Below are 14636 nucleotides of genomic sequence, written 5' to 3' on the forward strand. Positions count from 1 at the left end.
CGTGTGAATGAGAGGGTTCATGTGCGTATGTATGTGCACATGTGTGTGGGGAGCAGCTGTGTGTGGAAGCCCAGAGCCAATCATCTTGTTCTCTAAGACCACATCTCTTGCGATCCTGGAACCCCTGCCATGTAGGCTGAATAACTAGTGACCCTATCCTCCAGCTTCCATCTACTTGATGCAGACATAACACCACCACACCTGGATTTGTATGTTGGTTCTGGGCGCTGAACTCTATTTTTCATGCACAAAGCACTGTACTGATAGAGCCGTTACCTGAGTCTCACTATGTTTTCAAACCTCTGTTATACCTTGTAGTGCTAAAACAATTTCTCAACCTCCAAGACCCATTTTCACTCCATTCAAAATCTAGAATGACTAATCAGTTTTAAGCAAAATTATGTAAATGATCTCAGCTTCTTAGCTGGAACGCTATAAATCATTTTCAAATGGTGTGTCAAGCTGGTCCCCCGTCCCAGCGCCTCACCAGCTGAAGTGCTCTGGAGAGCATGCCGCTCACACTTCCATTCCCCTCTGCCGTTGCCTGTGCACACACACTGGAGCAGGTTTCCTCGGTTGTCCTTCTTGGTCCATGTGTCTCCGATTCTATAGGATGTCCGGGTGTCCTGATCATTGCAACGGTCTATTTCAGAAAAGAAGCAAGTATTGAATGTAGAATTGAAGGTAGTGACTGACAAGCACGAAGTCACTCAAACAAAAACAGCAATGCTGTATTGAATGCTTGTAAGTGGTTGTTGGTGTAACATGTCCATACCCAGATATTAAAATTCAGATACGTTTGTTACAGTGTGGTCCCACCTCTTAAATTTGCCAAAAAACTTGTTTGGTGGTCTTTCATTGATCTAAATTTTGTTTGTTTTTCGAGACAGGATTTCCCTATGTAGCTTTGGAGCCTGTCTTGGAACTTGCTCTGTAGGCCAGGCTGGCTTTGAACTTACAGAGAGAGATCTGCCTGCCTCTGCCTCCTGAGTTCTGGGATTAAAAAAAAATGTTTTTGAAGACATTTTTACATTGCTTCTTGGACCCAGTTCAATCTCTGGCATTCTGCTAGTCTTTCACTCCTCAGTGTCTTCCAGACTCTCTCCTGGTAATTATTGCATATGGCCATCCTTCCAATAGCCAACTATCCACACAGCTCTAGAAACATTAGGGAGGCAGGTCATTCTCAAAGGGCCTTGTCCAGCTGCCCCAGGGAAGCCAGGAAGTGATTAAAGCATCCCTTCCTCCACTTGTTATGTAAAGGACTTTCTGTGGAACAACACTTTCTTTGGCTAGAAGGTTCTCTTTTCCTGCCCAATTCTAAAATACCTGCTTTAGAAGTCACAAAGTCACCATCTTTCTAACCCAGCACCTGGGGGGTAGAGACAGGAGGGTTAAGAGTTCAAGGTCTTTCTTAACATAGGAAGTTCTAGGCCAGCCAGGGCTTCAGAAGAATTTGTCTCATCATCATCATCATCATCATCAAAATATAAAAATCACCAACAAAAATGGCTCTTTATCCCATGGTTAAAAGATCTGCTCTGAAGTTAAGGATGCAGTCCCTTATTACTGCTATTAAAAAAAAAAAAAAAAAAAAAACACAAAAAACTGGCCTCAGGCATCCTTATTGTCCCTTTTAAGATGGTGCTGAAGTCTTAATTACTGCCTCTGTGTTCAAAGTTCCATCAGTAGAATTTCAAACTAACAAAAGCCTTGGATTTTGCTGAAGCATAGTTTTAAAATGAATGTAAAATCAAATCTAAATATCTTAAATGTGTTTTATTTATTTAGCTTAAAATAGTTATTAAGAATACCACTCAAGATCAAATTTGCTAAACAAAAATAGATCATGGAAAATGATCAAATATTTCCTCCAAACTTATTGGTTCATTAGATCTTTAGCATTTAAAAATGTTTTTTTGTTTATTTATTTATTTTTTTCGAGACAGGGTTTCTCTGTGTAGCTTTGGAGCCTATCCTGGCACTCGCTCTGGAGACCAGGCTGGCCTTGAACTCACAGAGATCCACCTGCCTCTGCCTCCCGAGTGCTGGGACTAAAGTCATGCGCCACCAACGCCCGGCGCATTTAAAAATGTGAAGATCTTCAGTCTTCCGACAAATTAGACGTCCAATTCTGGGCCACTGTAATGGCTCAGTGGGTAAAGGGACTTGACAAACCTGACAACCTGAGCTCATTGGACCCTGCTTGGTGGAGAGAATCAATTCTTCTAAATTGTCCTTTGACCTCTCCATGAACACAGTGGCATGTGTGCCTTCTATGTCTACACACAAAATAAGCAAATTTAGAAAGAAATCTATTTCAAACTTTTATTTACCACTTAAAACTCTTCTGATAGAAAGCTAAGAAGTTTCTCAAAGAAAAATAAGTTGTTCAATGAAATTTTATAAGCACTCACTTTGTATAAAGGGGCAGAGGGAGGGAAATATTAATTGGACAATAAATAGCCCAGCCTCCAGAGAACTCCAGAGATGGTCAAAGTTTGTTGATACTCAGTCATTTACAAAGCACAGCATTAGGAGTGTCAACAAAGACACTGAAAATAGTATTGGGAAGGTACAGGTGTGACAATATTGTTAGCTGGGGTCTTGACAGAAAGCACCAACCAGCAAAGCCCTTCCTTTGACCTCTGTTCTTGTGTGTGGATGTATTTACCTGTTTACCTATGGTTGTTGGTTTTTTTTTTTCTAACTCAGCATTTACAGCAATATCTACTTTACAGAGAAGTGAGACCCTTAATAGTCATATTGTAGCTCAATATGTGAACACACAGAAATTGATTGCACTTTCCTATTAGAAGGGTAATACTGAACACTTCTCATTTTTCACTAAGCTTTTGTTTTATAAATAAACCTTACTTAAACTTCAAACATAGAAGGAAATCTGAACTTTTAGAGCCTTTTATTTCCATGTCAATAGCTCCCCCATGTCAAAGGATTTATTTTCATGCTACTTTAGGGATTTAACTGTCCTTAGTACTAGGGAAATACCTCAGTGATAATCTCCAGGTCTAAGATGACACATTCAGCATTTGAATAAACACTAAGGCTCATTTTACTAGCTGACTGCCTAAGATAGCATTGAATGGAGAGTTGCTTTTTCTACTTAGTGTTCTCCGAAGAAGAAAAATGTGTTGGTTTTACAATTTTTCTGGATATCTTAAAGCTGCCAAAGCATGTTGTGTGTTGGGTCTCTTCCAAGTGACACAGCACTACAACTCTCTCTAGGAATCCAGAAGCCAACAGCAGGCCGAATTTTCAACCAAAAAGAGCTAAAACCTACTTCTGGAGGTACAGGTGATTCGCCCACTGCCTTCGCCCAGACAAGTACAGTCCACCATCATCCAGCCTTGGTAGGGCTTTTCCCAGGTCTCGCCCACAACGTAGGAAGTTCCAGCAGCATGATCAAAACATTTCTCAGCTGCAGAAGAAATCGGAAAACAGAAAGAGTGAGAGAGGGAGGGGGAAAGAAAAAAGCTATTTAAAATTATAGCATCTCCCTGTAATTCTAAGTGTAGTGTGTAAGCAAAAATCCAGCCACATTTTTTTTTTTTTAAGTAGCACTCTGTTCAGAAAAGAAGGCACACCCTGAAGCTAAGCACATAGCATGTAGCCAAAGCAAAAGGAAGCCCAGGGCCAGTTGGCAGGCAAACTCTGTTCCCCTAATGAGTACACAGACTATTTGCTGCCAGTTCCCAAGCTTCTCACTAGCATTTCAAGTGGAAAGAATCAATGTATGTACCCCATGGGAGATGATGCTGTGCAAACTCCCAATTTTTTTTTTAAATCTTTAATTCATTAATGTGGTACTGGGGATTGAACCCAGGACCTTCCTTATGTTTGCTTCAGCAAGTGCTCTATCACTAAACCGTGTCCCTAAACCAAATCCCAATCTGAATCACGAATGACTTAAATAGAATGAGAAGAAAGCTATTTCAATTTTCGACTTCTATAAAAATCAAAGACGAAACAAATTTGAAATACCACAACTATGATTTAAAGAACAAGGAAACAGAATAAAAAACTTTTGGATTCACAGAGTACAAATGAGGCTGAGACAAAAAGAAAATGTTTTGTTTTTAAAGGAATTACCAAGGTGTGACCAGAGTCACACGCCATGTTGTGTTTTAGTCCACTGTGTTGCAACAAGAAATGTGTCAAAAGTGTCCCTTTTTCTCCTTTAAATAACAAGTCTTCACCAAGGAGACAGCATCAGAGATAAAAGAAATTACGTCTTCCTAAATATTTTAATTCGATCTCAGGCTTTTGAAACAAAATTAAGATTTCTCCATGGTTTGTACTTCAAGATCTAATTTTGTTAAGACTGGGAATCCCATAACATTTCACTGATCTTTCCATTGTAATTCAGATATCTTGCCCAGTGATTTGGTATCCACACATTACAGCTCTGCTTCCCACCCCACCCTGCCCTTTGCCCACAACCATCCCTACAAGCAGCTTACCTATAGGTTTACAGGTCCACTCTCCTTTTCCATTTCCCATACACAAACACTCTAACATGTAACCACCAGTTTCATGTGGCCTCCTCCACTTGTCACCAATCTTGTAGGACTGACCCCCTTCATGGCATCGATCTGTTCCAGAAAAAAAGCAAATGTTAGGATAAAGTGATACATACAGAGAATTAAGGAGGGTGGTGATCTCGTGTTCCACCTGAGAGAAGTACTTATGTGGGCCCACATGAGACTCCCTCAACCTGAGAACAGCTTTCCTGTCACAGGCAGGAGATAGGCTAACAACATAGCTGCTTACTTTGGGTCAATTGTTAAAGCACAAAGGGAAGCCACAGATAAATCTGAATGGCAGAGGGGTCAAAAATAATAGTTCCCCCAGAGAGATTACAGCCAATTTGTTCCCAAGATAGAAAAGGACTGGAAAGAATAGCCGCTTCTTATATAGTAAATATGCTATATGGTGTAGCATTCCAATTTCCTGGGGCAGGGATAGACTGCATTTTACTCTAGAAGTAAATACCACTATGGTGGAAAGCAAACACACATACTCACAAGTGTGATATTTTCTCAGGCTTTTGAGTCCAATGGCTGGATTGTCTACAGAATTCTAAACACTGTGTGCTATTGACTCTTGGGTTTTGCCAAGAAACTTGGAAAAACCCTAACATTAAGTGTTGAGAATATTGGTTGGGTATATGATTGGTTCTTTTGGACATAGGACTTATATTTAAAAACTATTTTTTTAAAGTGCTTTATTAATAGAAGTACTGGCAACCCAGTGAGTCATACTGGAAAGATTGCCTTAGCTACAGAGTTCTTGAAGCCCAGCACCAAAGTTCCTTGGAAATACACTGTGCTCATCATCTATGTTCTATTTGAGAACAGAAAGATCAGCTCCCTAGGTCTAGCCTCTTCATCATAGAGAACCAGCCTGCATGACGAAGAACAAAAGTGTGGCTGGTTCATCACTGCAGATGATCAAATGATCAATCTGACTTGAAGATGCCCGGGAATGTAAAATAAGTAGATCTTCTGTGGATACCTTATTGAAAAGAACCAAGAGATCTACCTGGTTCCACGGTATACACGCATGCTCATGCTCTCTCTCGTGTGCACATGTGCACTGGCACGCGCGCACATACACACACACACACACACACACACACACACACACACCCCTCTATTAGACCCTTCTTCCTCAGCTTAGGTACAAGAAGTAGGTGGGTGACCACGTGGGTAGGGTCACAGGGGTAAATCCCAAAGTAAGAAATATTCTGTCACAGGCAATAGAAAACGGCAGGGACAGGATGGAGAAATACATGTTTATGGGCCCTCCACCACATTACAGAGCGCCTTTCTTACTTGCAATGGTACAGCTGATCCTCCCTCGCCCAGCCCCGATGCAGGTACAGTCCCAGATCATGGAATCTTTAGGGCGCTCGTAAGTGTCACCCACTTTGTAAGTGTTCCCAGTGTATTTGTCAAAGCAAGTCTCTTCAGCTGTGGAGAAGAAGAAGCCCACGTGAGCCTCACACACATAAAAGCTTGTCTATCCCTCCCATCCATCTGAGGGAGATGCCCCTCTTCTGGGTCACAAGTAGCAACACTACAAGTAACTGAGATGAGACTTCAAAAAATTTCAAGTTATGATTTAATGAAACCATAGTTCTTGGCCTTTGGCAAGCTCTGCAATTTGTTCTCTCTTTACAATGTAAAGAATTCTCAGGAAGAAGCCACACCCTATGACCAGCTGAGTTGCAAAGAAAAGGTTTCAAATTCCAGCCTCAAACTGGGGAAATCAATTCAAGGGCCACGTGGGAGGCACACAGTTTGAAGGTTGCCTTCCTCTCAGCAGGCACTGGCCTTTGTCAGCCTGACTGACATGTTTCCCCTGTAGCCTGAGCAGTTTCTCTGGAGGGACCGCTGTGATTCACAAGAAACATATCAAGGGCCTTCAAAGTCTCAGAAGTGGTGGTGGTTTCTCATTGAACTGCAGCTAACAAATCACTTTACAACACAGGAGCTTCAAAGCATTTCTTGGCCCATAATGTGAGAGCCAAAGATCTGAGATAACTTTCTAATAAATTAAACTTTTATAAGCAAACTTTTGTAAGTTTTCTTTTTGAAGAAAGACAGGCAAAACCTTTCATTTTCTAATCAAATTCTTTGAGAATAAAATGAAGGTTTTGGAAGCTAGTTTGGAATACATTTGTTTTAGGGGTAAGAGGAGCATGTGAAAAGCCAATACCAGAGGTTTGACAAAGAGGGAATTAGCGGCAGTTCTACAGGGGTGGAGTGGGGGGGGCAAATTATTTTTATTGAAAGTTAACTTTAATAAGTCAGCATCATTTTTGCCAGCGACCAGACTGCATTCCACTTACGTTCAGGTTTACTCTCACAGTTAAAACCTCGGCTTCCTCCATAGCAGGTACAAACCAAGGCATTGCCTAGATAGGTGCGTTCCCACTGTTGGTTTATCTGATAGTGTTTTCCATTGTCAAAACAACCAGCTGTGAAGAATTGAAGGGAAAGGTAATTACAATTTCATCCCTCCTCTTTTATTCCCCGAACAAAATTTTGTCAACAGAATTGGCAAGACTGAACGAACACAAAAATCTCATAAAAACAATATTCCACTAAAATAAGGAAGTGGAAACTAGCTGTCCAAAGACTTAAGCATTATTTATGTAGGTGGGTATTTACATATTTTTTCTTATCTTTTAACTTGGCTAAAAGTTATATAATGATGTCATGTCCATCTGACCAGGAGAACTACATCAGCAATGTGGAAACATTATGATACACAAATAATAGAAATCACCTTTAAAATCACTTCAATAGTCTTAGAAAAAAAAAAAAAAAAGACAAGAAAACGCTAAGTTGGGTGTGCTGTTGACCATGCCTGTAACCCCAGCTCTGTGGAAACTGAGACAGGAGAATTGCTCCAAGTTTAACACGAGCCTAGGCTACACAGGAAGAGTAATGGGGCTAGCTTAGGCTACAGTGTGAGACTAACTCAAAAATAAAAAAATGAGGAGGGGGAACTTTTAAATTTTCCTCTAGCCCCAAGTAAAAGAAGGGTGTGTCTCTAAAAAACTCCAAGAGAAATTGCAATCCTTGCTGTTGGTGAGGTAGCCCAACGGCAGCACCGAGCCAACTCTTTCAAGTTGGTCAGAGACTATTTAGATATCCTTTCCTCATGCCCATTTGGAAAATATTTAACCAATTATTTAGTAATAAAGAAAATAAGGAGCAGAGGGGATCACGCTAATCTCAGACGTAAAATGTCTAAATTTGTGTCACTTTTCTCTTTCACCACAAGTTTTGGCTCCGGGCAGGGCAATCTGAAGGTGTAGAATTGGTTAGCGCACTGTGGGGGCGGGGGGGGGGGCGGACCATACGGTCCCCGCCGCAACTGCAGGATCTTCTCCAGAGCCCTCCACCCCCAACCAGCCTGTTCAAACCTAAGCCTTTTGTGTCCACAGCTGGTTTCTTTCAGTGAAGCGCGCACTCACACACGCTCGCCCAGCCACGCACGCGCGCAAAACTTTCGCTACAACTTCAGCGGGCGCTGAGGACTGACCCATCCCTGCAGCCGGCCGCTTGGTTTCAGCCAGACTGTCGGTACTCACGCTTGCTTTGACTGACAGCCACCGGGGACTGAGGCTGCACGATTTGCTGAGGCTGCACGATTTGCTGAGTCTGCCTCTTGCTCTTCCCGGCTTCGGTACAGCGCACCGCTGTCCCCAGGCACAGGACGGCCAGCAGCAGCCCGGGTCCCGGACCCCTGAGCATCTTGAGTGGATGGGAGGAGAGTCGCCCTCCCCAGGCGGCAAGTGGCCCCGAAGTGTGGGTCCCTTCGCAGTCTGCGGGGGAAAGTCCTGAGGTGCGGACGCCTGTAAGAAGATGGGGAACAGAGGCTGGAAAGAAGGCGGGAGAGGACCAGAAGTTGTGGCCGCAGGTCCCGCTCAAGCCCGGGGCTCCCTCTCCTCCCCTAGTGCAGCGCAGCGGGTGCGGGCGGCTATGCCCCAAGAGCCGGGGCTTATATGGGACAGTCCCCTCCCGCCCCCCACGAGGCCCTGCGGGCTGGGGAGGAGGGACCGGCCCCACTCCCCCCACCCCTCCTGCCGCCGCAGCCGCCGCCGACCGCGCACCGATTGGCCCGGAGTGCGAGTGACGTCACGGGGGACGGTGGGTTCGCCCCGAACAAAAGAGATGCTGATCTCCCGCCAGGTCTGGGGCTAGAAAACTTTTTTTTTCCCCTTTTGGTTTCCTTTGCGGTCGTCAAACTTTTTGGAGGAGGATTGGGGGTAGGGATGGGAAACGACTGTAAAGTGAGATAGACCCGGAGGGAAGGGAGGGAGGAGCTGGAGCTACATGAAGCCTGGGATGACAAGGCTTGCCCCCCTCTTTTTCCTCTTTTTTTTTTTTTTCCTTTTTTTAAATTGGTGGCTGTGGTGGTGTTTGAGAACATTGCGTCACCTCTGAGAAAAGTCTGTCCTCACCGGAGTGTATTTTGTGGGGAGCGAGAAAGTCATAAAGTGGCCACCACCTTGTGGCTGTAGGAATCCAGACTTCACTTTTGCAGCCCCGGGGTGGGGCGGCTGCTTCTGGGTGCTTTTCCTGGGTCTCCTGTGCGCCGCCTAGGGTCCCCCTTTGCTTTACACTGTTGGGCTCAGACCCCAGCTCCTCCAAGCAATACCTACATGATTTCGAACAAGAGCCGGCTGGGAGAGAGTGAACGCGTGGCAAAGGTGACCCTTGCCCTGGGGGCTCTCCGTGGAGCTCGGCAGACGGCAGGCAAACTCACACGACCAAGTTTCTCTGCAAAGATGAAGCAACAGTTTCTTTTCTGAGTCCTGAAGCAAAGTTTTCCTCTCCTGGGAATGGAGTGCCCGTTTCCTTTAGAAGGAGAGTGAACAGTTTGAGAAGAGGAGTAGTTGAACTGGCTGATGAAGGAGGGAAAAACCTTCCGGTCCATGCCATGTTCACTAGGCCATTTGCATCCAGAGAAGAGGTGGCCTCTGTAAAAGAGCGGGCATGGGCAGAAAAGCCTTTAGGTCTTGACTTCCTCCAGCTTTCCCCCAATCCCTTCGCGTGGTCACTTTCTTTTTTGTAGACTTCACTGTCATGGAAGAATTCCTCTATCCACCCCTCCTCCTCCGCCGCCAGATTTTTCTTTTTTTATATTTCAATTGTTATTTGCTCCAAGAATGTATAAAGTTCCACTGAAAATTCTCCGGACATTCTACACTCCTGAGGTTGTAAAGGGGACCGGAGATACCCCCCCCCCCCGCAGTCAGCAGTTCTAAACACTGGTTCTCTCTCTCTCTCTTTTTTTCCAGACACACACAGGCACAGTTGCTTTTGAAGGGCTTCAAAAACGAGAAGCCCACAGCTTTCAAAGCAGCAGATCCTCACCCCAAACTTGGCTTTCTCCTTCGGTTAGGCACGAGGTCTCGTTTGCTTTGAGAACATATTAAAGCTACCAGCAAAATATGTTATTTCTACCAGGTTCTTGTTTTCGCCAAAAGTTCCGCCTTCGGGAACTGCCGTGAGGATAATTTGAACTGTATGTTCTATAAAATCTTCATCACATTAAAGACACAAAACTAACATTTATTTTTTTATTGATGTAAAGAACTAAAAACAAAAAACCACAGCGAATACCAATTTCTTATAAGTGGTGTAAAAAACTCTTGAGGATCTTTCTGACCAACACTCGGAGTTGAAGGAGTGCCATAGATTGCCCCAAATTTAGAATCCCATCTGGGTTAGTTTTATTTTTTTTTAATTTCTCATCATCCCTTGACAAAATAGTTTTCTCTTTCAAATATAAAAGGACTCCTTGTAAAACAGTGAACTTCTGGGAAGTGTTCCCTGGGGGTGTGGGGGGATACCTGGAAATCAGGATGCTTGCAAGATAAACCTGTAGGAAAGTCTCTCTGTAAATACGGAGATTCTGGAGGAATGAAATGAGCGGTTAGAAAAGAATTTTGTCACAAAAATATGATAGTTTGGTGTATTTACTGTACTCAAAATACTTTAAAATAATATACCTATGAGAGCCTTGCTGGGAACCCTGTCTACATTTCAGAAGAGAGTTTTCTCTCTCAGTTCCATAGAAATATCTCTAGTGGCCTCCAAGCAAAAACAGAATAATATTTGACTGAACTTTATAGGAATTCTTAGGACTTCACCCTTTTACTTGAAAGTTGTGTTTTGTTTTTAATTTGGGAGGTGGAGACGTTTTCTTTGTTAAGATTAAATCTGCCTTGCCACAGTATCCATCCTCTATCAAAATTATCTTCAATTTAGAGATAGTTAAATCTTAGAGACTACACTTGGGGTGCTGAACTGTAGATACAGCTTCAGCACTGACTGCTCTTCTAGAGGACCCAGGTTCCATTTCCAACACCTACATGACCACGGACGACACCCATATTACCGTGACTATTCACAACCATCTAGGGAATCTCTCTCTTCTCAGAATTAGGCAAATGATGTCTCAGTAAAGTTGGGAGTTTTGTTTGTTTGTTTTAGGACTATTTCTGTGTTTGTAGTACCTTTAGCATTTCCTTGATCCTAGGTTACAACAGCATCCACAAAGAGGCCTCATTTCTTAGTTTTTCTAGAAGGAGGTTGGCCTTCAGTATAGAGGTGGCTTTCCTTCCCCATCAGTAGCTTGTTAGGGAGCTAGCTGTCTGTGTATGTGATTCCTGGGTGTGGCCGAGAGACACAACCAACCACGAAGGACTGTGCCTTGCTTCCTCCTGTAATCGCCCTGGTAACAGGATTTTCCCAGTGTTTCTGACAACTTAAAATTTCACCATAGAAAAGGGAGCGTGTACATCTGTGTTTTGCTGTTGGAAGGAGATGAATAGGAGCATGTGTGGGAGAGAACTGAAGGAGATTGAGTTCTTTCCAAGTTGAAAATTGGAGATAAAGCTTGGTGAAGAGCAAAGATAATTTATCAGATACATTCATTCAGGATTGAAATTAAAAACAATTTACACAATAAGTTGAGGGTAAGTTTTTACTTTCCAAGTGAAAACGCCAGTTTGTTTAAGACTAATAAACATTATAGGCAGTATCCCTACTGACCAAATTGCTTGCCTATTGGGGGAGGGGAATCCCTGATAAGAACATTTGGACTTCAAAAGATACAGTTGGGTGACAGTGGCTGTTTTTTTCTGAAAATCTTTGCCCTTTATCCTGCTGTTAGTCGCTCAGTCCTGCCTGGGGAAGCCTTTGTCTGGGTCACCTTGAAACTCAACCTCCAGATCTTGTAGCATGTTCATAAATTTCCTCATTTTCTATAGGTAGGTTGGATGGCCATAAATTACAGTCATTTTTGTTCATTTTGAGTTTTGGGGGTTTGTGTATGTGTGTGTGTGTGTGTGTGTGTGTGTGTGTGTGTGTGTGTGTGTTTCTGTCTGTGTGTGTCTGTGTGCTGCCTTTGTGTGTCTGTCTGTCTGTCTCTGTATGAGTGTCTGTATGCTGCCTTTGTGTGTCTGTCTGTCTGTCTCTGAATGAGTGTCTGTATACTACCTTTGTGTGTGTGTGTGTGTGTGTGTGTGTGTGTGTGTGTAGTTTTGTTGTTGTTTTATTTTTGTTTTTGCATGAAATAGCTCCTTATTTTTTTTCCTGAAAACAGCCATGGCAGCAAAAATGCTGCTCATTAAGCCCAGGTGCAGGAGAAGCATAAACTGTCCCGTGGGCAGCCTGAGTGAAGAGCGTCTGAGCAGTTTGTCCAGAATTGACAGGCAGCCTGCAACCAGGGAGAAAGTATTTGATAATGGTTTTAAATTAAGCCATGAAAGCTAGCTAGTTTTAACTTAATAAGCATTTTGTTTATATTTAAAGTTACTTCTTTTTTTTTAAATCAGCACTTTAAAAAGCCTTAATCTACACCTTTTGCATTCCTTAATGGGAATACACCCTTCTCATTAGAATGATGTAACTCCCAAAGGCTTTGCAAAGGAGTCCACTTTAAAATGGAAAGAGGTATTGTGCAGCTGGACCACTTCAACAGCCCGGCTCTACTTCCCCAAGATAGGCAGCATGTGGTTGAGGAATTTTCATTTGTATGAATTGTTGATTCTTTTTCCAGTTTGGCTTTATCTTATGTTGGCAACATGATTTTATGCCCAATTTTGTTTTATGTTGGCAATTTGTTCTGGGAGAGTGACATTAAAAAAAATAACCTGAAAGATTTTTCATATTTAAATTATTTTCAGCTTTTTGCAAGTCGTATTTCAAATTTCTCATATGCAATTGGCCAGGAAGGCAGAATCAGATGCATAAAATAACCACAAATATTATAATTTAAGTAAAAATGTATACCAATAGACTATTGTGATGGAGGTGGCACTAGTCATTCATTGTATCTAGTTAGTGGTAACAAATTAAGGACATATCCAGCTGAATTATAAAAATGAAGACAAATTCACATCTCTCAAAATTTATAGTGAATCATGCCTACATTAATTCAATATATCCTTTTATTATCTATGAAAGGTTTACCAGCATGGAATGGACATTTAAAACCACCATTTTTGAACATGAAAAAGGAATGACATGGATCCGTGCATAGAATCCTAGCATTTCAATACCTTAATAGAAAAAAATTGAGTAAGTAGATTTTTACTAAATAAAGATCTAAGCCAAATGATTTGCTAACAAACAACATACTTGGTTTCTCACTTGCTATCAACAGTTGTCTTGTTTTGCAGAGTTGAGAAAGGAACACAGAGCCTGGAGTATGCTAACCAAGTGCTCTGCCACTAAGCTATGGCACCAGCCCCCATCAAGAACTTACAGCTAAGTCCCATCGTCTTCTTATCCTGACAAATGAGAACCTATGGCTCAGAAAAATCTCTAGAATGACATTCTCAAAGTCACCAGACTTGTAGAAATGATGTGTCACTTCATAATCTCACTCTTGCAGCAAAAACACAGGCAAAGCAATTGACTACAAGATTTGGGAGGATGTCATCTTCAAAGTGAGGTCAATTCATCTAAGAGAGGTCACTTGTAAAGTTACTCAGTGTTGTACTGCTGGTTTCTGCTTGTTGGATAAGGGCTGTTCAATCATGGAGCAGTCCAAAAAAAGACTACTACTTTTTGACTGGGAAGGCAGTGGTGGGGGTGGGGTTTAACCCAGGGCTTTGAACATGACAAGCATAGTCTACTGAGTCACAAGCCCCTAGCTCCCTAGTTTCGTCATTTTGCTTCAAATGTGAAAGATGGTCCCTAAGGACTTTCTTCATGCCTGAAAGTTTGATGGGGACAGTCTGTTTTATAATTGGCATCTAGAGGCCCAGCACTGTCCTCACTGTGCCCTGGGAGTAAGTATTTGGTAAATGTACAGTAAATGAAGAAAAAAAAAATTCTTACATGATGTCCTGGTGGTAGTGGCTCATGCCATTGATCCCAGCACTTGAGAGCCAGAGGTAGGCGGATCTCTGTGAGTTCAAGCCAGACTGGTTGACAAGCCTGTTACACAAGGAACCCCTGTATCAAAAAACAAACAAACAAAAAACCTCCAAAAAACAAACAAAAAAAATTAAAAGGTAAAAATAAAAATCTAAGATGATGAGCGCTTTCCTGTTCGAATGGAGACAACAGCCGGGAACTTCAGTATTTTGCATGTGTTATTTAACTTTTGGTCCTCAAAGCAACTGCCAGAAATAGATATTAACAGCCTCGTTTTTTACTCTGAGGCTCAGGGTTTAAAGGTGAGAGAGACAGGGCTGGAATTTAAATTAAGGTCCCTGACCTAAACTTCATGTTCTTAAGCAAGACATTCATGGCTTTCCCTGAAGTCATGCCCCATGTAAGTTACAAGAAATGTGGCGAACTCTCTGGCATTACCTTTTAATCTTCCTCCAGATCCTCTTGCTTTGCTCTGGGCCCAGGGCCCGGCCTTCTGGACTGTTCAGCTAGCCATCTGCTTACAGAAGTACAGGAGGGAGGCGATCAGGAAACTTCTTCCCGACCCCCACCCCACTGCCATTCTGACAGCGGCCCCCTGCTTCTAGAACCTGTGTTTTCGGGGGGGGGGCAGTATTTCCCCATGATGATGAAGATTGGTTCTGGGATCTGGGTAGGGCAAGGAGGTGGGGTGAGGGAATATGTAAT

At 42.8% G+C, this 14636-nt stretch overlaps 1 protein-coding gene and 1 long non-coding RNA gene across 14 annotated transcripts in view; one reads left to right on the forward strand and one right to left on the reverse strand.

Moving 5' to 3' along the window:
- Fn1 (fibronectin 1) overlaps positions 1–8499 on the reverse strand; it is a 68798-nt gene extending 60299 nt beyond the window's left edge. For 5 of the 13 annotated variants that reach the window (XM_027397165.2, XM_027397160.2, XM_027397162.2 and 2 more), the window contains exons 1-6: positions 8126–8499; positions 6875–7003; positions 5856–5993; positions 4482–4613; positions 3302–3439; positions 488–643 (exon numbers count right to left, since the gene is read on the reverse strand). In XM_027397165.2, the coding sequence (XP_027252966.1) occupies positions 488–643; positions 3302–3439; positions 4482–4613; positions 5856–5993; positions 6875–7003; positions 8126–8288 (856 nt within the window). In that variant the 5' untranslated portion in view covers positions 8289–8499. The remainder of the gene's footprint in view (positions 1–487; positions 644–3301; positions 3440–4481; positions 4614–5855; positions 5994–6874; positions 7004–8125) is intronic. The other 8 variants (XM_027397164.2, XM_027397166.2, XM_027397161.2 and 5 more) reach the window with 5 other exon arrangements.
- An 89-nt stretch (positions 8500–8588) lies between these two features.
- Positions 8589–14094, forward strand: LOC107979147. Its single transcript, XR_003481523.2, has 3 exons — positions 8589–8726; positions 13014–13127; positions 13229–14094. It is a non-coding gene; the product is annotated as an uncharacterized LOC107979147 (long non-coding RNA).
- The last annotated feature ends 542 nt before the right edge of the window (positions 14095–14636 follow it).

The sequence above is a fragment of the Cricetulus griseus genome, chromosome 2 (genome assembly GCF_003668045.3).
Source record: "Cricetulus griseus strain 17A/GY chromosome 2, alternate assembly CriGri-PICRH-1.0, whole genome shotgun sequence".
Lineage (NCBI taxonomy): Eukaryota > Metazoa > Chordata > Mammalia > Rodentia > Cricetidae > Cricetulus > Cricetulus griseus.